General features: G+C 37.1%; 1 protein-coding gene across 1 annotated transcript in view; it reads right to left on the bottom strand.

Moving 5' to 3' along the window:
• plcg2 (phospholipase C, gamma 2) overlaps window positions 1-26,465 on the bottom strand; it is a 56,536-nt gene that overhangs the window by 26,475 nt on the left and 3,596 nt on the right. The window contains exons 2-5 of the mRNA XM_072385374.1: window positions 8,259-8,450; window positions 3,113-3,262; window positions 2,723-2,816; window positions 659-706 (exon numbers count right to left, since the gene is read on the bottom strand). Of these exons, the coding sequence (XP_072241475.1) occupies window positions 659-706; window positions 2,723-2,816; window positions 3,113-3,262; window positions 8,259-8,442 (476 nt within the window). The 5' untranslated portion in view covers window positions 8,443-8,450. The remainder of the gene's footprint in view (window positions 1-658; window positions 707-2,722; window positions 2,817-3,112; window positions 3,263-8,258; window positions 8,451-26,465) is intronic.

The raw sequence follows: 26,465 nt of genomic DNA, 5'->3' as shown, positions 1-26,465 counted from the left end.
GTAATAGAACCGGACCGGACCGGGGGACAAGGAAAGAAGAAGAGGAAACAGAACAAAAATAGAAAGAAAAAACCAGACAACCAGCTGCTGCATCTGTTTAAATAATATCTAATAGTTAGAGAAAAAAAATGGTGAAAATGATCAGAAGTTATGGACAAATTGGTTTAGGTTTAACAGTTAAAACAGCTAAAATGTTTCAGCAAAAAGAGGTTTTTTGATTAAAATGATGGTTTTATGATCAGCCAAATGATGAATATCAGTGATTTAACCTAAAAGATGTGTTGTACTGCATGAGTTTGCACGATATTTTCTGCATCCTTCACGTATAAACGAGAATTAAGTTGGCAAATAATTGGTGAGTGGTTGAAATATTAAGTGTTATAAACAGTTTAAATAATATCTAATAGTTAGAGAGAAAGAAAATGGTGAAAATGATCAGAAGTTATGGACAAATTGACTTAGGTTTAACAGTTAAATCAGCTAAAATGTTTCAGCAAAACCCACATTTGCAGGTAGATAATAACCGCCTTGAATGAGCACATTTGAACTGGGCAGTGGGGGGGTCTCAGGCTAATTAAGTAGGCTGAATTTGTCCAGAATTAATGGTATAATCATACCAATCCCAAACAGTAAGCAGGTAATATCCACGTGCACGTACCTGTTTGTCTTGGTTTGATTGACAGAATACATCTGCTTCCTTAGCCAGCTGCAGGGATGACAGCAAACAGATCAATAACAGGATCAATGACAGGATCAGTCGCTGACTGTGTGTGTATTAATGTGTTCAACAGGGAAGTCTCCGTTATTTTAGCTGCAGAATTAGTTTAAAGTAAGCTCTTGGCTGGTAGCAGTTAGTAAACCTGCAGGAATCTATTGTAAGTTGATTTAATAACTGTCACGATCTACGTTCTGTTCCATGTTTCGTCATTTCCTGTTTTATTTTGAAAAATCACTGACTTTCTCCTCCCGTGTCATTCGTCTGATTGTCTTCCCTGATTCCCAAAGTGCTTCCACCTGTTCCCTTTGGTCCCTCATGTGTTTAAATAGTCTGTGTTTCCCTTTTGTTTGTAGTTTTTTCCATAGCCATAGTTTATTTATTGTGTAAGGTAAGTTTCATAGAGCCTCGGTTTTGGAAGAGTGCCTCTTTCGTTTTGCTCCGCCTCATTAGGAGAGCGAGTCTTTGCTTTGTCTTTATAGCTTTTCTGTTTTCCTCCCAGCCTGGAGAGTTTTATGTCTTGTAAATTTCAGAGCTGCGCTCCTTCTCCACCACGATAGATACAGAGGAGAGCGCTTAGGGGTTTCATAGCCTTTTATTTTGCGCCCTGCAGTGCCCTGTGTGGTTATATAATAAAACCTTCTGAACCCAGAGGTCCACTACAGGGAAGTCTCTGTTATTTTAGCTGCAGAATTAGTTTAAAGTAAGCTCTTGGCTGGTAGCAGTTAGTAAACCTGCAGGAATCTATTGTAAGTTGATTTAATAACTGTCACGATCTACGTTCTGTTCCATGTTTCGTCATTTCCTGTTTTATTTTGAAAAATCACTGACTTTCTCCTCCCGTGTCAGGCGTCTGATCGTCTTCCCTGATTCCCAAAGTGTTTCCACCTGTTCCCTTTGGTCCCTCATGTGTTTAAATAGTCTGCATTTCCCTTTTGTTTGTAGTTTTTTCCATAGCCACAGTTTATTTATTGTGGAAGGTACGTTTCATAGAGCCTCGGTTTTGGAAGAGCGTCTTTCGTTTTATTCCGCCTCATTAGGAGAGTTTTGTTAACTATTCATAGCTTTTCTGTTTTCCTCCCAGCGTGGAGAGTTTTAAGTTTTGTAACTTTCATAGCTGCTCTCCTTCTCCACCACAGATACGGAGGAGAGCGCTTAGGGGTTTCATATCCTTATATTTTGCGCTGCCGGGAGGTCGCCCTGCAGTGCCCTGTGTGGTTATATAATAAAACCTTCTGAACCCAGAGGTCCACAACAGGGAAGTCTCCGTTATTTTAGCTGCAGAATTAGTTTAAAGTAAGCTCTTGGCTGGTAGCAGTTAGTAAACCTGCAGGAATCTATTGTAAGTTGATTTAATAACTGTCACGATCTACATTCTGTTCCATGCCTCGTCATTTCCTGTTTTATTTTGAAAAATCACTGATCTTGTCCTCTCGTTTCAGGTAACTTGCCCTTCCTCCCGTGTCAAGCGTCACGGGAGGAACCCACAAGGCTATAAAACTTACCTTACACAATAAATAAACTGTGGCTATGGAAAAAACTACAAACAAAACAGCACTGCAGGAGAAACGCTCGCTGCAGGCTCCTGGTTTCTGTGGGACAAGGCAGGTGGCTGGTAATGAAACTCAAAAGAGACAAAATACTGGTGACGAGACAAGGGAAACAGACTATTTAAACACATGAGGGACCAAGAGGAACAGGTGGAAACACCTGGGAATCAGGGAAGACAATCAGACGAATGACACGGGAGGAAGGGCAAGATACCTGAAACAAGAGGAGAAGGTTAGTGGTTTTTCAAAATAAAACAGGAAATGACACGACATGGAACAGAATGTAGATCGTGACAATAACAATGGAAACAGAACTTTCTGTCAGTGTTTCCTGCTTTGATGAAACCTTCCTCTGCTCTGCGGTTAAAAGGTGAATCCCAATAATGATAAATAATAAAGGTAATAGTTGAGTTTAAATGAGTAAATGTTGGATGGAAACACATCTCTGTGTGTCTACCTCTCTATGAAAACTGGAGTCGGAGCCGCCAGAGTCTCTTCCCTCAGCAGTTCAAGACCTATCAGCCATTTCTGTGCCTCCTCCATAGAATCAGCTGGAAAAAGATGTAAAAACAGACATTTATATCTTTAAAAGCAGGCATTTAGCACCGTGTGAGGTCATCATATCATTCTGACCCACAGACTTCTTGCTGTTTATCCCTAAAACAAATGAAGGTGATAACCTCAGCGGCATTGTCTACTTCCTGGAACACCACTTGGATAATCTACGCTGTAATGAAACACTTGACATGAACTCACAGGAATATGCAAATGATTTAGGCAAATTTACTCAAATATCATCTTTGAGAGTGTTGTACAGCAGAAACAGATGAGAAAATCAAGCTTTCACCTCCCAGACTGAGGGTGTTGAGGACAAACTGTGAGCCGTAGAAGATGGTGAAGCATGTGTTCTCATCGTGTTTGTCCTTCCCGTCTTTAAAGCGCTCGAAGTCCTTGGAGTTTCTCCCTGGACGAACTTCCCTGATCTCAAACAGGTCCACTGAAACAAAGCCGCCAGTTTGGGATTATCATGTGAGAAAGAGTTGATTTGTGCATCATCATCTATGTGGAAAAGTGACAGTTTCACATATTTCTGCGCCTTATGAGCCATTTTGGGACTGTTTTTCTATGTTTTGTGCCTGTTTCTGCAGTAAAAATGTTTTCCTCTCACTTTGTGTACTTTAATTACAGCTTAAAGCCATTTTATTTGATGTTTTCTTGGCCTTTTAGAGCAACTTTAACTGTATTTATATATGATTAAATGATGTCACATCAGCAGCAAACTGAGCAGTTTTCTCCTTGTTTTCTTCCACAAAAAGTAGTGATTTTTTGTGCTAAAAGTCGACATATCTATCATTAACTGCCTTGTTGTCGATTTGCCTTTTGTGCATCATCATCTATGTGGAAAAGTGACAGTTTCACATATTTCTGCGTCTTATGAGCCATTTTGGGACTGTTTTTCTATGTTTTGTGCCTGTTTCTGCAGTAGTTTCACCTCTAATATGTTTTCCTCTCACTTTGTGTACTTTAATTACAGCTTAAAGCCATTTTATTTGATGTTTTCTTGGCCTTTTAGAGCAACTTTAACTGTATTTATATATGAAACGATCAGCAGCTAACTGAGCAGCTAACTTGTTGTTTTCTTCCACAAAAAGTAGTGATTTTTTGTGCTAAAAGTTGACATATCTATTATTAACTGCCTTGTTGTCGATTTGCCTTTTGTGCATCATCATCTATGTGGAAAAGTGATAGTTTCACATATTTCTGCGTCTTATGAGCCATTTTGGGACTGTTTTTCTATGTTTTGTGCCTGTTTCTGCAGTAGTTTCACCTCTAATATGTTTTCGTCTCACTTTGTGTACTTTAAATACAGCTTAAAGCCATTTTATTTGATGTTTTCTTGGCCTTTTAGAGCAACTTTAACTGTATTTATATATGAAACGACCGCTCAAAGAGGAAAATTAAATCAGCAGCTAACTGAGCAGCTAACTTGTTGTTTTCTTCCACAAAAAGTAGTGATTTTTTGTGCTAAAAGTCGACATATCTATTATTAACTGCCTTGTTTAAAAAAAAGCTAGCATCAAAGTCATTAAACTGCCAACAATGAGGAGAAGTTGTGATTTCAATGGGCTTTAAGAGGGATATAAACAGCTTTCAGAGGAAAAAGGCTGTTGAATGCTAACTATTGGCACAAAACACATGTTTTTCTATGTTTTGTGCCTGTTTCTGCAGTAGTTTCACTGTTTATTTTCTAAAACTGTCTTTATTTCATTGACTTACAGTTGAAACGTGCATTTAAAACAAACCCTCTGACCCCTGCACCTGCAGCAAGTAAAGTCACTGATCCTCCCATGACTTCCACTGGTGCTCTTTAGGGAACCAGTAACAGAAATTCAAAATAGTTTCCTCTGAATTTACATCCCCACATGTCCCCTGCAGCCAAAAAGGACGACAACACAAAATCTGAAAGCTGTGCGACATGCAGTTAAACGCAGTTACATTTTCCATCTATTCCTCAGCTCAAATTCACACGAAGCAAACCTGTCTGCTATGAAAACGTGGTTTATGAAGATTTAGCTTATCTGACTTAATTCTTACGCAGCTTTTGAGACATTTTCTGTGTTTTTTCATACTTAATTTTTATGGCTAATTCACAACAAAAGTAATCTCACGGTAATGATTCCCTCTGAGCAAATGCTGAGTGAAAAATGGCCTTTTTAACTAAAAGAAACCCACAAAAGAACCAGACTTTTTGACTGAAGGGACTAGAATAAAGATAAATACCTGCAGAAAGGTTTCTAAGTACCCCAGAAGTCCTGAATATGACCAACAATCTGTCAGAGAAGGGACCAAATATTTCCCGTCAGAAGTTTTCTAATTTGGGGCAAGTTGTGAAACTATGGTTTATTGGAAGTGACGCAGGGGAAGAACCTGAATATTTTAATCAGTCTAGATTTGGAGCAGTGAAATTTCTGCAGCACTTTTATGAGCCAGCAGAGCAAGTGTGGATGGAAGTCTCCAAACTCACCTTCACAATGGCTTATTCAGACAGTATCAAGTGTATCTGGGCCTTTATTTATAGAGTATTTAATTTCTGTAATAAAGTCTTTGCTTTCTGCCTTCTGTCAAACAGCATCAGGCCTCAAAATATGTTTTCCTCTCACTTTGTGTACTTTAATTACATCTTAAAGCCATTTTATTTGATGTTTTCTTGGCCTTTTAGAGCAACTTTAACTGTATTTATATATGATTAAATGATGTCACATCAGCAGCAAACTGAGCAGTTTTCTCCTTGTTTTCTTCAACAAAAAGTAGTGATTTTTTGTGCTAAAAGTCGACATATCTATCATTAACTGCCTTGTTGTCGATTTGCCTTTTGTGCATCATCATCTATGTGGAAAAGTGACAGTTTCACATATTTCTGCGTCTTATGAGCCATTTTGGGACTGTTTTTCTATATTTTGTGCCTGTTTCTGCAGTAGTTTCACCTCTAATATGTTTTCCTCTCACTTTGTGTACTTTAATTACAGCTTAAAGCCATTTCATTTGATGTTTTCTTGGCTGAAATGTGGCCTTTGAGAGCAACTTTAACTGTATTTATATATGAAACGATCGCTCAAAGAGAAAATTAAAAGATAACTGAGCAGTTTTCTCCTTGTTTTCTTCCACAAAAAGTAGTGATTTTTTGTGCTAAAAGTCAACATATCTATTATTAACTGCCTTGTTGTCGATTTGCCTTTTGTGCATCATCATCTATGTGGAAAAGTGACAGTTTCACATATTTCTGCGTCTTATGAGCCATTTTGGGACTGTTTTTCTATATTTTGTGCCTGTTTCTGCAGTAGTTTCACCTCTAATATGTTTTCCTCTCACTTTGTGTACTTTAATTACAGCTTAAAGCCATTTTATTTGATGTTTTCTTGGCTGAAATGTGGCCTTTTAGAGCAACTTTAACTGTATTTATATATGAAACGATCAGCAGCTAACTGAGCAGCTAACTTGTTGTTTTCTTCCACAAAAAGTAGTGATTTTTTGTGCTAAAAGTCGACATATCTATCATTAACTGCCTTGTTTTAAAAAAAGCTAGCATCAAAGTCATTAAACTGCCAACAATGAGGAGAAGTTGTGATTTCAATGGGCTTTAAGAGGGATATAAACTCAGCTTTTAGAGGAAAAAGGCTGTTGAATGCTAACTATTGGCACAAAACACATTTTCTTGAATGAATCTTATTTGAAAAGATATCAGCTTAAATCCAAATTCTGCTACCGCCGCAGAGTCATTTCAACTGATTTCAACTCATTATTGAACATAAAAGCCCTAACTTTACACTTTTGGTCTTCTAAATCTATACCCCCCCCACCCAGAGAGACTTTTCTGTTCTAATTATGTCTCCTGTGTTTGTATTTTAGCCAAAAATGGTCTAAAAAAAGGTCTAATTTGACAGAAATACTCCTTTTTTATGACCACTGAGGGCCAGTTTAAGAAAATGAAGTTGGCTGAAGGGTAAAAATAATGACTCTCTTTGCTGTGTGACCACAGCAGACAGGAGAAAGGGAAAGGAAGGAGTTTTTGTGCCTTAGAATGTAAGTTTATAAGTAATCGATGTGTTAGAACTCATGTTAGATATGAGGTGCTGAAAAACAAAGAATAACAACTGCTCCAACTTAAAGTTTGGAGCTAATGTGGAGGTTAAAGATGAGTTAAAACACTAAAAGCCTGACAAACACCACCCGGGGGAAATTAAACTGAAGAAATAAGCACAAACAGCCTCAGTATTTCACAGTATTTTGGAAAATTAAAGCTCCAAATGAAGGGAGGAACAGGAAGTCCAGAACTTAGAGCAGATAAATGGGGGGTGGAGTTAATAAAAGGGGCTGGAAGGCTCATTTGGGCCTTTCCTCCTGCACTGAAACACCTGGGAGCAGCTGAGCTGGTAGGCTCTACTTTTTAGATGTTTGAAAGCATGATTTTAATATTACTTTATCACTGGAGAATAACCATGTGGGTGTTTATCTGTGGTGTGAATTCTGTGTTGGGAGGGGACTGATCTATTGAATTATTGTTTAAAGACTTCAGCCAAGAAGGCTTAAGCAGTGCTGAGATATTTTAAAATAGATTTTATTCTTTCTACAACTAAACTAACGTGATTCTCTCTGAATGTTGCCCCCAGTCACCTGCATGCCTGGAATGAAGGTTTTCAATGGATTTGTGTCTAAAAAAAAGCCAAAAACTGCTTTTTTTCCAGGTTTATTTGAGTTTGTTTTTAATTTATCATTTGGGCTGGTTATATTTTTGGGAGTTTTCTGCCATCTTTAAGGGGGGGGCTTTGCATGTGTGCTTTATTGTGTGGTTTGTCCCTTTAAGATTGGTATTTCAGTCATAAATTTCCATGTGTTTGTGATGTTTTCTCTTGCTGTGCATAACTTCAGAAGCCCCCCCCCCTGCAGTCTAATCCCAGGGTTGTTTTCTTTTTAACCATCTCATGTTTGGTTTTATTGTATTTTTTGTCTTTTTATAATTTAATCACTCTAGAGGTTAGTATTTTATCAAAAAATACATTAATAAAATGTATATTTTTTGTATAGCAGCCTCTGGTTCCAGTTTATTCTGAGTCTGTGCCGTTAATATCACTTGGTCACAATTATTATATATTATATTATTATATATCCCTTGTATATCTCTCTGGTTTCTATAACCTGGCTGTTAATTCCAGCACCTCACAGTTGCTATTTAGCCTTGTTTATCTCTTAGTATGTCTGTGAAGGCAGTTTTTCTATCAAAAATGGAAATAATTGCTCAATCTGCAACTGATTTTTAAGCAGTTTAACACCAGATGTGTAGTTAAGATTCGAGGCTAATTTCTTGGATTAAAGAATCATGTTTTGGGAAAGATTTTTGATCAAATATCATCATCTCCTGCAGCGTTTCTCTGCTTCTGCTGCAAAAACTACTAAACTGTAATGTGTGATCAGCAGCTACACTTTCATATACTCACAGACGCCATCGGTCTTGTCCGCAGTGCGAGTCCAGGCCACCTGCCGGGTCTCCATGATGACCTGCACAGTGAGCCGCTCCACCTTCTGCCGAAACACCGTCATGACCACCCCCATCTCCATGTCCCGTTTGATCAGGATCTTCTTGTACTCCGTCATCTCGCCCTGCTGCCCTGAGTGAGCCATCTCTGCAGCTGAGACAAAAACAGCGAGGTTTGCTCACAAAAGGCGCACATTACGAGGTATTCACAGCATTTCAAAGGCCCTGATGCAGTTCCATCTAAAGGTGCTTTCATCTTCCAAATTAGATTAAAAAACATAGAACTTTAAATGTAAATGTAGTTTATTTCTACAGCCCTTTACAACAATCTATTTTGGTACCAAAGTGCTTTACAGCAGGTAATAAATAAAGAAAAGAATAAGTACAAAACAATAAAATAACAGTAAAAGCAATAAAATAACAGTAAAAATCAATAAAATACAGCAAAATTGAGTAAGATAATATAAAAGTGTCACCATACTACTGGGTATTAAAAGCCATCTGAAATAAGTATGTTTTTAGCCCTGATTTAAAGAGGCCCAGGTCAGAAATAAGATGCATCTGGGGGGGGGGGGCTTATTCCAGAGTCTGGGGGCACCCCAGGGCTTGTATTTGGACCTGAACACTTCCAGCTAAAGTTGATTTGTTGACCTCAGAGCTCTGCCAGGGTTACAGTTAAAAGCTCAGATAAATACGATGGGGTGAGGCCGTTAAGAGCTTTAAAACCAAACTTTAAAAGGTTAAAATCAGTTCTATAAAGGACAGGAAGCCAATGAAGGGAGTTAAGAACAGGAGTGATGTGCACAGGTCTGTTAGTGTTGGTTAAAGACGGGCAGCAGCAGCATTTTGCACCAGCTGAAGGCGACTGAGAGAAGTCTGGGAGACACCGACATAAAGTCCATTGCTGTAGTCTCACCTTGAACTTATCAGGGCAGGGAGGCTTAAAAACATTTTAACTTTGGCCAGGAGACGCAGCTGGAAAAAACTAGTCCTGACAACATTGTTAATTTGTCTGTCAAAGGTCAAAGGTCACTCCCAGATTTCTGACAGTTGAACTGAGCTTTGAAGACAAGGTGCTAAAGTCAGCCGTCAGTTTCCCCAAACACAATAAATTCAGTTTTATCATCATTTAAATGTAGAAAATGTTGGGCAAACCATTGCTTAATGTCAGCAACACAATCAAACAAAGAAGCTTGGCTGAAATGTGGCCTTAAAGCTTTAAAAACAAACTTTAAAAGTTTAAAATCAGTTCTATGAAGGACAGGAAGCCAGTGAAGGGAGTTAAGAACAGGAGTGATGTGCACAGGTCTGTTAGTGTTGGTTAAAGACGGGCAGCAGCAGCATTTTGCACCAGCTGAAGGCGACTGAGAGAAGTTAAAGAGGCACGATGTCCTGATTTTAACCCTCCTGCTCACCCATGGAGCTGCTTTTCATCCTAAAACCTTTTGCAATAAGTTAAAGTTGCTGCGTTTCCATCTAAATCTTTGCAGGTGTCACAGCTGCTTCTCTGCAGGTTTCCTGAAAAAGCAGAAGTTATGGTTGGTTGGTCTGACCAGCCGTCACCCAACAGTCCACTCTGCTGAAATAAGGAAAGTAAGGAAGCATTTCACTGGAGGAAACACTAGAGTACGCCTCTGAGTGAGTGTAGCAGAGAGGAAGGTGGGTTCAGGTATCCAGATAACTCCTTTAATGCCTTTTTAACGCCTTTAATGCACTGTGGTGTTGAGTTTGAGCCGATAACTAAGCCAGTGGTTCAATATCTGGGGTTCAGAGATGCTCCTTCATGCTCTTGCTGCTCTGTCAGCAGCCTCTTTCTGTCTATATGGACTGAAGATGGAGGCTTTGGCTGTAATATGTTCCTGGAGCCACGTCTCAGTGGAACACATAATACTTTTATGCGTTTTATTTTGGAAAAAGGTTTAAATTTCTTGCCCCACATCCTAAACATCTCCCTGTCATCCCGTCTGGATTTAGGGTGTTTTTAAGGCATTATTTGATTTTTCCAAAGCTCAATCAGCTGCCCCTGCATGTAAATAAGGTCCCTCATGATGTTAGAAACTGTCAGAAATACCAGGCCTTTTAATCCAAATATAAACAGGAGTTGATTTTCCAGTCGGTGTCATTAAACCACAGAAGAAGAACTGAGACACACAGCTCCAGTCAAAGTTCAAATGGTGAGAAAGAAATAAGCAAACAGGATGGAAACATTTTGAAGCTGCAGATATTCGGTCTGTTTCCATGGTTATTCGTCACATTTTGCCACATTTTCATCTTTCTTTTGGCCTTCATTCATAGGTTTTCATGCAGATGGAAATACACCCTCTTCTTCAAAGTCAGACTCTTTTAAACCTGCTCTGAGCCTCAGGATGTTTTGTGATCTTCACAGAGATGTAACCACAGAAAATCTGACTCTACAGGTTATAGAGCTCCAGGCTGAGCCCCGAGAACCAGAGGAACCCTTTGAACGACGAAAACCACCAGTCACTTTACAGAAATCACTTTAAAATCATCCTGCAGGGACCTTTTTATGGATGCTGCAGTGAGATTAAAGAAAAAACCACAAACTATCTGCAGCTCAGGAGACACTAAACCTTTCTGGTCCTGGTCTGAGCTGCACTTCTGTGAAGGAAGCATCTTATTTCATCAGAGCTTCATCATTAATGTCGACTTCTCTACAGCCTGCTGCAGAGGGAAGATGTTTAAGTGTTCAAGCCACTTAAATGTGTTCAATAACATCTTTTAAACTCCTTTTTTCTGGGCAGACACTGCTTTCACTTTTCTAAAGATGCCACTTTCCAGTGCAGCAACTTGTGGGTAACAACTTGCAGAAATAGGCTTTAGACACTTAGTTCCTTTTCTAATCTACAAACAAATTCTTCAGAATGTTATGCAAAATTTGCACAATTTGAGGAAGGACAGCGTGAACACGTAGAGCCGAATAACAGGATCTATGTGTACGTTTTCTGATGGATCACCTGTTAGAAAGAACTGTTTTCAACACTAAGATGATAGTTCAGTTAGTTTAAAGAGGCCAGAAACTGAGGCACGCTTCCAATGACCGACATTACGTGAAGTTATGAGTAATAAACTCACCAACTTCCTTTAAAGGCCTCAGCTCGTCATACTCAGTCTCTCACCTGGAGCCGAGAGAAGCTAACAAAACCTGATTTTCTCTGAAATGTGACTGACAAATAGAGGAAAAAGTGAATTCTACAAGTTGCAGATCTAAGAAAATCAGCGACTTTTACTTTTTCATCTCTAACCTGAAGAAGGTAATTCCCTTTATTTAATTCTTCACTGTATCCTTTACGCAAAAAATCATTTTAAAGTGGTAGTTTTCAAATGTTCTTCATTAAATTCCACCTTTTGAGAGGAAAAACTGTGAATATACAACAAGGCAAAGAACATTTGGACAAATAGGGGCCAAAAAAACAGAAAGAAACATAAAAACGCAAAATAAATTGACACAAAATGACCAAAAAGAGAAACAAATAGCTAAAATTAGACTAAAAAGGTTGCATCAAGATACACACAGGCGACAAATGGGTGAAAGACGCTCATAAAGAACCACAAAACAACTACAGAAAGCCATTGCTTTCCCAGTTTTAATAATGTCGGCTGGCATCTACTCGCTGATCACCATTCAGGGTGCTTCAGGTTGTAAGAATCTCACACAATGCATGTGAATGAGGCCTAAAAACAGAGGAGGAAGTTTCAAAGTCGAGCAGAAATCTGGAGAAAATCATCTGAGTATTTAAAAGAGGGGAACAGGTGCCACATTTAAAGAGGGGGGGGCATCGAGACTGGACTTGTTAGTAGAACATATGTTAAATGAGAAAGCTTATCTAAAAGAGACGGAACAATCAGCTGATTGGAAAGGTAAATATTCATTGAAATTCCCTGTAATGCAGGATATTAAGCATTAAGCATTTGATGCTGAGTATGTCTTTTTGGACCCCCCCCCGCCCTGCACTTAAAGCCCAGAGAAACAAAGTTGAATAGTTCTCTGTTACCATCTTTGCTGCTTCTCGTTTTCCTTCAAAATGCAGGCAGGCAGCTGACCTCACCCTTAAATACTCTCATCACAGACTTCTTCACACCAGCATTTCTATTCCTTCTTTCCTTTTATGGCTCAGTCTCTTTCAGAGAGAATGAACAGCATCTCTTTCTCAGAATGAACAGCATCTCTTTCTCAGAATGAACAGCATCTCTTTCTCAGAATGAACAGCATCTCTTTCAGAGAATGAACAGCATCTTCATTGATAAGTTAGAGTGTAACAATCACTGAGAAAATTCAATTCCACGGCTGTTTTCCTTTTCTGTGACCAGCTCCAAAAAGATCAAATAAGCACCAGCTGAAGCTTGGCTGATGCAATTCTTCAGGGTTCTGGTTCTGGTTCTGCTGGAGTTTTCCTCACTCTGCAGCTCAGGCATTGCATCAAAGAGAAGAATCGATCTGATTCATTGGTTTCTTTAGCAGCTTTTTAGAAACTAGCATTAATTGAATTTGATTGAACTGGATTTTATCTTTGAAGTGTCTTGATGTTTCTTTTCTTGTGTCCTGCTGCTAAAATACTGAATTTAAACTTAATGTTAAACCTTTTCAAACTGATTTGAATCTAAAGGCGACTCGGTTGAGTTTCTCCACCCGTTCTACGTGTGTTTTTGAAGAAAACTGGGTTTAGAAGGCTCATATCATGGCACCAAACACCTTATAGTTTCAGTAACTCCACCATGGCTGCTTTGCACCTTTCAGTATGAGGAAAATCTAATTTTTAATGCCACCCATCTCCTGGCACAAGCCGTGGTTATCCCTCACCTGGACCCTGACACTCATTTTAAGCAGGTTTCCCCTATAAATGGTCCAGAATGTGAGGTTTTGTTGCTTCTGGAAGAGAAAAACAGTCTCTTTCTTTGGAGTTTAGCAGAATATTCAGTTTGTGCTCCTCTGATTCACCTCTTTGCTTTTTAATGCTGTTCTATTAAGATGTTAATGTTGCAACCTCCAAATTCAAGGCCATGGTTCTCTAATGGAGAGCTTTGGAAGGAGTTGCTGCCCCAGGCGAAGATACTGAAGCATCTCAGAGTCCTTTGGGGGCTAAAGCAGAGCTAAAGTGAGATCTGCAGGTTGAGAGTTATCAGCGGATCAATCTGTGTCAAAACCCTCATTCAAAGGAGATCTGAAGCGAGTTAAATGTCTTCTCTCTCTGGGAAAGACCTCAGGATCCCCCGGGGGTGCGAGAAAATGGCCCTCAGGCCCTTTTCCACTGTGGACAGACTGTGGATGAGTGACAAACCACAAAATTATGATTTACATGCATTCATGGACACAATAGCACTTCTTTAGGCAAGTTAATGAGTAAAGTTGGTGGAGTTCTGCTATGAAAATCCAAATATTTTCCTCCCAAACAAAAGCTGCATCTGTGTCACATGCAAATGTTAGAAATCAGATGGAGAACTTCCCTTGGTCCATTTCATTAATGTCAGTCTTTTAATCTCTTTAGAACACATTTATCTGACGTTTTCTGTGCTTATTGTACAGTTTAATATAGTTTGGAGTTTGGAGTTTATTCAGAAACGAATCTCGACTGGACTGAAATGAGTGGAAATTACTTAGAAACTCATTTTAGCTTCTTTAATGTGGAGTTTATTCAGAAATCCTGGACTGAACTGAGTGGAAATGACTTGGAAACTCATTTTAGCTTCTTTAATGTGGAGTTTATTGAGAAATCCTGAACTGAACTGAGTGGAAATGACTTGGAAACTCATTTTAGCTTCTTTAATGTGGAGTTTATTCAGAAATCCTGGACTGAACTGAGTGGAAATGACTTGGAAACTCATTTTAGCTTCTTTAATGTGGAGTTTATTGAGAAATCCTGGACTGAACTGAGTGGAAATGACTTGGAAACTCATTTTAGCTTCTTTAATGTGGAGTTTATTCAGAAATCCTGGACTGAACTGAGTGGAAATGACTTACAAACTCATTTTAGCTTCTTTAATGTGGAGTTTATTCAGAAATCCTGGACTTAACTGAGTGGAAATGACTTGGAAACTCATTTTAGCTTCTTTAATGTGGAGTTTATTGAGAAATCCTGAACTGAACTGAGTGGAAATGACTTGGAAACTCATTTTAGCTTCTTTAATGTGGAGTTTATTCAGAAATCCTGGACTGAACTGAGTGGAAATGACTTGGAAACTCATTTTAGCTTCTTTAATGTGGAGTTTATTCAGAAATCCTGGACTGAACTGAGTGGAAATGACTTAGAAACTCATTTTAGCTTCTTTAATGTGGAGTTTATTCAGAAATCCTGGACTGAACTGAGTGGAAATGACTTAGAAACTCATTTTAGCTTCTTTAATGTGGAGTTTATTCAGAAATCCTGGACTGAACTGAGTGGAAATGACTTAGAAACTCATTTTAGCTTCTTTAATGTGGAGTTTATTCAGAAATCCTGGACTGAACTGAGTGGAAATTACTTAGAAACTCATTTTAGCTTCTTTAATGTGGAGTTTATTCAGAAATCCTGGACTGAACTGAGTGGAAATGACTTGGAAACTCATTTTAGCTTCTTTAATGTGGAGTTTATTCAGAAATCCTGGACTGAACTGAGTGGAAATGACTTAGAAACTCATTTTAGCTTCTTTAATGTGGAGTTTATTCAGAAATCCTGGACTGAACTGAGTGGAAATGACTTAGAAACTCATTTTAGCTTCTTTTAATGTGGAGTTTATTCAGAAATCCTGGACTGAACTGAGTGGAAATGACTTAGAAACTCATTTTAGCTTCTTTAATGTGGAGTTTATTCAGAAATCCTGGACTGAACTGAGTGGAAATGACTTGGAAACTCATTTTAGCTTCTTTAATGTGGAGTTTATTCAGAAATCCTGGACTGAACTGAGTGGAAATGACTTGGAAACTCATTTTAGCTTCTTTAATGTGGAGTTTATTCAGAAATCCTGGACTGAACTGAGTGGAAATGACTTGGAAACTCATTTTAGCTTCTTTAATGTGGAGTTTATTCAGAAATCCTGGACTGAACTGAGTGGAAATGACTTAGAAACTCATTTTAGCTTCTTTAATGTGGAGTTTATTCAGAAATCCTGGACTGAACTGAGTGGAAATGACTTGGAAACTCATTTTAGCTTCTTTAATGTGGAGTTTATTCAGAAATCCTGGACTGAGCTGAGTGGAAATGACTTGGAAACTCATTTTAGCTTCTTTAATGTGGAGTTTATTCAGAAATCCTGGACTGAACTAAGTGGAAATTACTTGGAAACTCATTTTAGCTTCTTTAATGTGGAGTTTATTCAGAAATCCTGGACTGAACTGAGTGGAAATGACTTGGAAACTCATTTTAGCTTCTTTAATGTGGAGTTTATTCAGAAATCTTGGACTGAACTTAGTGGAAATGACTTAGAAACTCATTTTTAGCTTCTTTAATGTGGAGTTTATTCAGAAATCCTGGACTAAACTGAGTGGAAATGACTTAGAAACTCATTTTAGCTTCTTTAATGTGGAGTTTATTCAGAAATCCTGGACTGAACTGAGTGGAAATGACTTAGAAACTCATTTTAGCTTCTTTAATGTGGAGTTTATTCAGAAATCCTGGACTAAACTGAGTGGAAATTACTTAGAAACTCATTTTAGCTTCTTTAATGTGGAGTTTATTCAGAAATCCTGGACTGAACTGAGTGGAAATGACTTAGAAACTCATTTTAGCTTCTTTAATGTGGAGTTTATTCAGAAATCCTGGACTGAACTGAGTGGAAATGACTTGGAAACTCATTTTAGCTTCTTTAATGTGGAGTTTATTCAGAAATCCTGGACTGAACTGAGTGGAAATGACTTAGAAACTCATTTTAGCTTCTTTAATGTGGAGTTTATTCAGAAATCCTGGACTGAACTGAGTGGAAATGACTTAGAAACTCATTTTAGCTTCTTTTAATGTGGAGTTTATTCAGAAATCCTGGACTGAACTGAGTGGAAATGACTTGGAAACTCATTTTAGCTTCTTTAATGTGGAGTTTATTCAGAAATCCTGGACTGAACTGAGTGGAAATGACTTAAAAACTCATTTTAGCTTCTTTAATGTGGAGTTTATTGAGAAATCCTGAACTGAACTGAGTGGAAATGACTTGGAAACTCATTTTAGCTTCTTTAATGTGGAGTTTATTGAGAAATCCTGGACTGAACTGAGTGGAAATGACTTGGAAACTCATTTTAGCTTCTTTAATGTGGAGTTTATTCAGAAATCCTGGACTGAACTGAGTGGAAATGACTTAGAAACTCATTTTAGCTTCTTTAATGTGGAGTTTATTCAGAAATCCTGAACTGAACTGAGTGGAAATGACTTGGAAACTCATTTTAGCTTCTTTAATGTGGAGTTTATTCAGAAATCCTGGACTGAACTGAGTGGAAATGACTTGGAAACTCATTTTAGCTTCTTTAATGTGGAGTTTATTCAGAAATCCTGGACTGAACTGAGTGGAAATGACTTGGAAACTCATTTTAGCTTCTTTAATGTGGAGTTTATTCAGAAATCCTGGACTGAACTGAGTGGAAATGACTTAGAAACTCATTTTTAGCTTCTTTAATGTGGAGTTTATTCAGAAATCCTGAACTGAACTGAGTGGAAATGACTTAGAAACTCATTTTAGCTTCTTTAATGTGGAGTTTATTCAGAAATCCTGGACTGAACTGAGTGGAAATGACTTAGAAACTCATTTTAGCTTCTTTAATGTGGAGTTTATTGAGAAATCCTGAACTGAACTGAGTGGAAATGACTTGGAAACTCATTTTAGCTTCTTTAATGTGGAGTTTATTGAGAAATCCTGGACTGAACTGAGTGGAAATGACTTGGAAACTCATTTTAGCTTCTTTAATGTGGAGTTTATTCAGAAATCCTGGACTGAACTGAGTGGAAATGACTTGGAAACTCATTTTAGCTTCTTTAATGTGGAGTTTATTCAGAAATCCTGGACTGAACTGAGTGGAAATGACTTAGAAACTCATTTTAGCTTCTTTAATGTGGAGTTTATTCAGAAATCCTGGACTGAACTGAGTGGAAATGACTTAGAAACTCATTTTAGCTTCTTTAATGTGGAGTTTATTCAGAAATCCTGGACTGAACTGAGTGGAAATGACTTAGAAACTCATTTTAGCTTCTTTAATGTGGAGTTTATTCAGAAATCCTGGACTGAACTGAGTGGAAATGATTTAGAAACTCATTTTAGCTTCTTTAATGTGGAGTTTATTCAGAAATCCTGGACTGAACTGAGTGGAAATGACTTGGAAACTCATTTTAGCTTCTTTAATGTGGAGTTTATTCAGAAATCCTGGACTGAACTGAGTGGAAATGACTTAGAAACTCATTTTAGCTTCTTTAATGTGGAGTTTATTCAGAAATCCTGGACTGAACTGAGTGGAAATGACTTGGAAACTCATTTTAGCTTCTTTAATGTGGAGTTTATTCAGAAATCCTGAACTGAACTGAGTGGAAATTACTTAGAAACTCATTTTAGCTTCTTTAATGTGGAGTTTATTCAGAAATCCTGGACTGAACTGAGTGGAAATGACTTAGAAACTCATTTTAGCTTCTTTAATGTAGAGTTTATTCAGAAATCCTGGACTGAACTGAGTGGAAATGACTTGGAAACTCATTTTAGCTTCTTTTAATGTGGAGTTTATTCAGAAATCCTGGACTGAACTGAGTGGAAATGACTTGGAAACTCATTTTAGCTTCTTTTAATGTGGAGTTTATTCAGAAATCCTGGACTGAACTGAGTGGAAATGACTTGGAAACTCATTTTAGCTTCTTTAATGTGGAGTTTATTCAGAAATCCTGGACTGAACTGAGTGGAAATGACTTGGAAACTCATTTTAGCTTCTTTAATGTGGAGTTTATTCAGAAATCCTGGACTGAACTGAGTGGAAATGACTTGGAAACTCATTTTAGCTTCTTTAATGTGGAGTTTATTCAGAAATCCTGGACTGAACTGAGTGGAAATGACTTAGAAACTCATTTTAGCTTCTTTAATGTAGAGTTTATTCAGAAATCCTGGACTGAACTGAGTGGAAATGACTTAGAAACTCATTTTAGCTTCTTTAATGTGGAGTTTATTCAGAAATCCTGGACTGAATTGAGTGGAAATGACTTGGAAACTCATTTTAGCTTCTTTAATGTGGAGTTTATTCAGAAATCCTGGACTGAACTGAGTGGAAATGACTTAGAAACTCATTTTAGCTTCTTTAATGTGGAGTTTATTCAGAAATCCTGGACTGAACTGAGTGGAAATTATTCAGAAACTCATTTTAGCTTCTTTAATGTGGAGTTTATTCAGAAATCCTGGACTGAACTGAGTGGAAATTACTTAGAAACTCATTTTAGCTTCTTTAATGTGGAGTTTATTCAGAAATCCTGGACTGAACTGAGTGGAAATGACTTAGAAACTCATTTTAGCTTCTTTAATGTGGAGTTTATTCAGAAATCCTGGACTGAACTGAGTGGAAATGACTTGGAAACTCATTTTAGCTTCTTTAATGTGGAGTTTATTCAGAAATCCTGGACTGAACTGAGTGGAAATGACTTAGAAACTCATTTTAGCTTCTTTAATGTGGAGTTTATTCAGAAATCCTGGACTGAACTGAGTGGAAATTATTTAGAAACTCATTTTAGCTTCTTTTAATGTGGAGTCTATTCAGAAATCCTGGACTGAACTGAGTGGAAATGACTTAGAAACTCATTTTAGCTTCTTTAATGTGGAGTTTATTCAGAAATCCTGGACTGAACTGAGTGGAAATTACTTGGAAACTCATTTTAGCTTCTTTAATGTGGAGTTTATTCAGAAATCCTGGACTGAACTGAGTGGAAATGACTTGGAAACTCATTTTAGCTTCTTTAATGTGGAGTTTATTCAGAAATCCTGGACTGAACTGAGTGGAAATGACTTGGAAACTCATTTTAGCTTCTTTAATGTGGAGTTTATTCAGAAATCCTGGACTGAACTGAGTGGAAATGACTTAGAAACTCATTTTAGCTTCTTTAATGTGGAGTTTATTCAGAAATCCTGGATTGAACTGAGTGGAAATGACTTAGAAACTCATTTTAGCTTCTTTAATGTGGAGTTTATTCAGAAATCCTGGACTGAACTGAGTGGAAATGACTTGGAAACTCATTTTAGCTTCTTTAATGTGGAGTTTATTCAGAAATCCTGGACTGAACTGAGTGGAAATGACTTAGAAACTCATTTTAGCTTCTTTAATGTGGAGTTTATTCAGAAATCCTGGACTTAACTGAGTGGAAATGACTTGGAAACTCATTTTAGCTTCTTTAATGTGGAGTTTATTCAGAAATCCTGAACTGAGTGGAAATGACTTGGAAACTCATTTTAGCTTCTTTAATGTGGAGTTTATTCAGAAATCCTGGACTGAACTGAGTGGAAATGACTTAGAAACTCATTTTAGCTTCTTTAATGTGGAGTTTATTCAGAAATCCTGGATTGAACTGAGTGGAAATGACTTAGAAACTCATTTTAGCTTCTTTAATGTGGAGTTTATTCAGAAATCCTGGACTGAACTGAGTGGAAATGACTTGGAAACTCATTTTAGCTTCTTTAATGTGGAGTTTATTCAGAAATCCTGGACTGAACTGAGTGGAAATGACTTAGAAACTCATTTTAGCTTCTTTAATGTGGAGTTTATTCAGAAATCCTGGATTGAACTGAGTGGAAATGACTTAGAAACTCATTTTAGCTTCTTTAATGTGGAGTTTATTCAGAAATCCTGGACTGAACTGAGTGGAAATGACTTGGAAACTCATTTTAGCTTCTTTAATGTGGAGTTTATTCAGAAATCCTGGATTGAACTGAGTGGAAATGACTTAGAAACTCATTTTAGCTTCTTTAATGTGGAGTTTACTCAGAAATCCTGGACTGAACTGAGTGGAAATGACTTGGAAACTCATTTTAGCTTCTTTAATGTGGAGTTTATTCAGAAATCCTGGATTGAACTGAGTGGAAATGACTTAGAAACTCATTTTAGCTTCTTTAATGTGGAGTTTATTCAGAAATCCTGGACTGAACTGAGTGGAAATGACTTGGAAACTCATTTTAGCTTCTTTAATGTGGAGTTTATTCAGAAATCCTGGACTGAACTGAGTGGAAATGACTTGGAAACTCATTTTAGCTTCTTTAATGTGGAGTTTATTCAGAAATCCTGGACTGAACTGAGTGGAAATGACTTAGAAACTCATTTTAGCTTCTTTAATGTAGAGTTTATTCAGAAATCCTGGACTGAACTGAGTGGAAATGACTTGGAAACTCATTTTAGCTTCTTTTAATGTGGAGTTTATTCAGAAATCCTGGACTGAACTGAGTGGAAATGACTTGGAAACTCAATTTAGCTTCTTTAATGTGGAGTTTATTCAGAAATCCTGGACTGAACTGAGTGGAAATGACTTAGAAACTCATTTTAGCTTCTTTAATGTGGAGTTTATTCAGAAATCCTGGACTGAACTGAGTGGAAATGACTTGGAAACTCATTTTAGCTTCTTTTAATGTGGAGTTTATTCAGAAATCCTGGACTGAACTGAGTGGAAATGACTTGGAAACTCATTTTAGCTTCTTTAATGTGGAGTTTATTCAGAAATCCTGGACTGAACTGAGTGGAAATGACTTGGAAACTCATTTTAGCTTCTTTAATGTGGAGTTTATTCAGAAATCCTGGACTGAATTGAGTGGAAATGACTTGGAAACTCATTTTAGCTTCTTTAATGTGGAGTTTATTCAGAAATCCTGGACTGAACTGAGTGGAAATGACTTAGAAACTCATTTTAGCTTCTTTAATGTGGAGTTTATTCAGAAATCCTGGACTGAACTGAGTGGAAATGACTTGGAAACTCATTTTAGCTTCTTTAATGTGGAGTTTATTCAGAAATCCTGGACTGAACTGAGTGGAAATTATTCAGAAACTCATTTTAGCTTCTTTAATGTGGAGTTTATTCAGAAATCCTGGACTGAACTGAGTGGAAATTACTTAGAAACTCATTTTAGCTTCTTTAATGTGGAGTTTATTCAGAAATCCTGGACTGAACTGAGTGGAAATGACTTAGAAACTCATTTTAGCTTCTTTAATGTGGAGTTTATTCAGAAATCCTGGACTGAACTGAGTGGAAATGACTTGGAAACTCATTTTAGCTTCTTTAATGTGGAGTTTATTCAGAAATCCTGGACTGAACTGAGTGGAAATGACTTAGAAACTCATTTTAGCTTCTTTAATGTGGAGTTTATTCAGAAATCCTGGACTGAACTGAGTGGATATGACTTGGAAACTCATTTTAGCTTCTTTAATGTGGAGTTTATTCAGAAATCCTGGACTGAACTGAGTGGAAATGACTTAGAAACTCATTTTAGCTTCTTTAATGTGGAGTTTATTCAGAAATCCTGGACTGAACTGAGTGGAAATTATTTAGAAACTCATTTTAGCTTCTTTTAATGTGGAGTTTATTCAGAAATCCTGGACTGAACTGAGTGGAAATGACTTAGAAACTCATTTTAGCTTCTTTAATGTGGAGTTTATTCAGAAATCCTGGACTGAACTGAGTGGAAATTACTTGGAAACTCATTTTAGCTTCTTTAATGTGGAGTTTATTCAGAAATCCTGGACTGAACTGAGTGGAAATGACTTGGAAACTCATTTTAGCTTCTTTAATGTGGAGTTTATTCAGAAATCCTGGATTGAACTGAGTAGAAATGACTTGGAAACTCATTTTAGCTTCTTCTAATGTGGAGTTTATTCAGAAATCCTGGATTGAACTGAGTGGAAATGACTTAGAAACTCATTTTAGCTTCTTTAATGTGGAGTTTATTCAGAAATCCTGGATTGAACTGAGTGGAAATGACTTAGAAACTCATTTTAGCTTCTTTAATGTGGAGTTTATTCAGAAATCCTGGACTGAACTGAGTGGAAATGACTTAGAAACTCATTTTAGCTTCTTTAATGTGGAGTTTATTCAGAAATCCTGGATTGAACTGAGTGGAAATGACTTGGAAACTCATTTTAGCTTCTTTAATGTGGAGTTTATTCAGAAATCCTGGACTGAACTGAGTGGAAATGACTTGGAAACTCATTTTAGCTTCTTTAATGTGGAGTTTATTCAGAAATCCTGGACTGAACTGAGTGGAAATGACTTAGAAACTCATTTTAGCTTCTTTAATGTGGAGTTTATTCAGAAATCCTGGACTTAACTGAGTGGAAATGACTTGGAAACTCATTTTAGCTTCTTTAATGTGGAGTTTATTCAGAAATCCTGGACTGAACTGAGTGGAAATTACTTAGAAACTCATTTTAGCTTCTTTAATGTGGAGTTTATTCAGAAATCCTGGACTGAACTGAGTGGAAATGACTTAGAAACTCATTTTAGCTTCTTTAATGTGGAGTTTATTCAGAAATCCTGGACTGAACTGAGTGGAAATGACTTAGAAACTCATTTTAGCTTCTTTAATGTGGAGTTTATTCAGAAATCCTGGACTTAACTGAGTGGAAATGACTTGGAAACTCATTTTAGCTTCTTTAATGTGGAGTTTATTCAGAAATCCTGGACTGAACTGAGTGGAAATTACTTAGAAACTCATTTTAGCTTCTTTAATGTGGAGTTTATTCAGAAATCCTGGACTGAACTGAGTGGAAATGACTTAGAAACTCATTTTAGCTTCTTTAATGTGGAGTTTATTCAGAAATCCTGGATTGAACTGAGTGGAAATGACTTAGAAACTCATTTTAGCTTCTTTAATGTGGAGTTTATTCAGAAATCCTGGACTGAACTGAGTGGAAATGACTTGGAAACTCATTTTAGCTTCTTTAATGTGGAGTTTATTCAGAAATCCTGGACTGAACTGAGTGGAAATGACTTGGAAACTCATTTTAGCTTCTTTAATGTGGAGTTTATTCAGAAATCCTGGACTGAACTGAGTGGAAATGACTTAGAAACTCATTTTAGCTTCTTTAATGTGGAGTTTATTCAGAAATCCTGGATTGAACTGAGTGGAAATGACTTAGAAACTCATTTTAGCTTCTTTAATGTGGAGTTTATTCAGAAATCCTGGACTGAACTGAGTGGAAATGACTTGGAAACTCATTTTAGCTTCTTTAATGTGGAGTTTATTCAGAAATCCTGGATTGAACTGAGTGGAAATGACTTGGAAACTCATTTTAGCTTCTTTAATGTGGAGTTTATTGAGAAATCCTGGACTGAACTGAGTGGAAATGACTTAGAAACTCATTTTAGCTTCTTTTAATGTGGAGTTTATTCAGAAATCCTGGATTGAACTGAGTGGAAATGACTTAGAAACTCATTTTAGCTTCTTTAATGTGGAGTTTATTCAGAAATCCTGGATTGAACTGAGTAGAAATGACTTGGAAACTCATTTTAGCTTCTTCTAATGTGGAGTTTATTCAGAAATCCTGGATTGAACTGAGTGGAAATGACTTAGAAACTCATTTTAGCTTCTTTAATGTGGAGTTTATTCAGAAATCCTGGATTGAACTGAGTAGAAATGACTTGGAAACTCATTTTAGCTTCTTCTAATGTGGAGTTTATTCAGAAATCCTGGACTGAACTGAGTGGAAATGACTTAGAAACTCATTTTAGCTTCTTTAATGTGGAGTTTATTCAGAAATCCTGGACTGAACTGAGTGGAAATTACTTGGAAACTCATTTTAGCTTCTTTAATGTGGCGTTTATTCAGAAATCCTGGACTGAACTGAGTGGAAATGACTTAGAAACTCATTTTAGCTTCTTTAATGTGGAGTTTATTCAGAAATCCTGGACTGAACTGAGTGGAAATGACTTAGAAACTCATTTTAGCTTCTTCTAATGTGGAGTTTATTCAGAAATCCTGGATTGAACTGAGTGGAAATGACTTAGAAACTCATTTTAGCTTCTTTAATGTGGAGTTTATTCAGAAATCCTGGATTGAACTGAGTAGAAATGACTTGGAAACTCATTTTAGCTTCTTCTAATGTGGAGTTTATTCAGAAATCCTGGATTGAACTGAGTGGAAATGACTTAGAAACTCATTTTAGCTTCTTTAATGTGGAGTTTATTCAGAAATCCTGGACTGAACTGAGTGGAAATTACTTGGAAACTCATTTTAGCTTCTTTAATGTGGCGTTTATTCAGAAATCCTGGACTGAACTGAGTGGAAATGACTTGGAAACTCATTTTAGCTTCTTTAATGTGGAGTTTATTCAGAAATCCTGGACTGAACTGAGTGGAAATGACTTAGAAACTCATTTTAGCTTCTTTAATGTGGAGTTTATTCAGAAATCCTGGACTGAACTGAGTGGAAATGACTTAGAAACTCATTTTAGCTTCTTTAATGTGGAGTTTATTCAGAAATCCTGGACTGAACTGAGTGGAAATTACTTAGAAACTCATTTTAGCTTCTTTAATGTGGAGTTTATTCAGAAATCCTGGACTGAACTGAGTGGAAATGACTTGGAAACTCATTTTAGCTTCTTTAATGTGGAGTTTATTGAGAAATCCTGGACTGAACTGAGTGGAAATGACTTGGAAACTCATTTTAGCTTCTTTAATGTGGAGTTTATTCAGAAATCCTGGACTGAACTGAGTGGAAATGACTTAGAAACTCATTTTAGCTTCTTTAATGTGGAGTTTATTCAGAAATCCTGGACTGAACTGAGTGGAAATGACTTGGAAACTCATTTTAGCTTCTTTAATGTGGAGTTTATTCAGAAATCCTGGACTGAACTGAGTGGAAATGACTTAGAAACTCATTTTAGCTTCTTTAATGTGGAGTTTATTCAGAAATCCTGGACTGAACTGAGTGGAAATGACTTAGAAACTCATTTTAGCTTCTTTAATGTGGAGTTTATTCAGAAATCCTGGACTGAACTGAGTGGAAATGACTTGGAAACTCATTTTAGCTTCTTTAATGTGGAGTTTATTCAGAAATCCTGGACTGAACTGAGTGGAAATGACTTAGAAACTCATTTTAGCTTCTTTAATGTGGAGTTTATTCAGAAATCCTGGACTGAACTGAGTGGAAATGACTTAGAAATGTTCTCTACTCATTCTTCTTTAATGTGGACGTCCCGCTGTCTTTGACAAATATGAAACCGTATGACGGCTAACCAGTTGGTCATTAGATACACTGTTTTCATATTGAATTACAGCCTCATATTTAACTTGCAAATGATCAGCAGCATCAGAACAAAACAGCAAACGAAAGTAGGCTATAAAATATTATTCAAAAGGAAACTGCAACAGGTAGCATCATAATGGGCAAAAAGGGTCAAAGCTACGGCGAAATGCTTAAAATATTAAACAGAAATCATTGTTTTAATATTTGCAGACACAAAACCTCGTCTGTTCCGTGTTTTAATTAAAAAGCTACGACGGGGGCAGCTGCCAAGTTAATAATTAGCTCTGTTCCCTGCAGAAACCTTTACCCTAAGTGAAGGGACTGTCCCCACAGCATAAAGGCTCAATACAGCCTTAGTTAGACTAACAAATGTCCTCATATGGAGGCAGAAACCACAGAAACCGGGCCCATAGTTGTACTTAAAAGGCTTTGTGGGGAAAAGGCCTTCCAGAGAAGGAAGAATAATACGTTTCTCAGTAAATTCAAGAGGGGCTCAAAACAAAATGAGCCCAAATTCAATCAGTTCTGCTGCAAAGCCTTTGTCTGGGTGACTGTAACATGTAAAAAAAAAGTGATGCCTTTCAGTCTATACATTTGTTCAATAATCAGCCCAAAAACAAGCAAAAAAGCAAATAATATTAATAAATTTGATGATATACAACTTATATCATGACAGTGAACAGTTGTAAATCCTCACATTTGAGAAGCTTGAGCAGAAAATGTCATTTTCACATGAAAAATGATCGAATATACTAATAAAACATTAATTTATCGACTTTACACTGATTGTCTATTCGCTGAACATTTGTGTTAATATTCTATATAGTTAAACTAAAACAGATTACATGTAAAACAATTTCCTCCTGACTGTATTCCTCAGCTTTTAAGCTCTAATTTTTGTTTTTGCTCTAATTTAATCAGGTTTTCTGCAAATATACAAGGCATTTCTAAAGAAATCTATTTTCAACAGTCATAGAATCAAACAGGGGAGCTATAAAGATGTAAC

The sequence above is a fragment of the Leuresthes tenuis genome, unplaced genomic scaffold (assembly GCF_036924035.1).
Source record: "Leuresthes tenuis unplaced genomic scaffold, fLeuTen1.0.hap1 SCAF_5, whole genome shotgun sequence".
Classification (NCBI taxonomy): Eukaryota; Metazoa; Chordata; class Actinopteri; order Atheriniformes; family Atherinopsidae; genus Leuresthes; species Leuresthes tenuis.
This window is presented reverse-complemented; position numbering and strand designations above follow the sequence as displayed.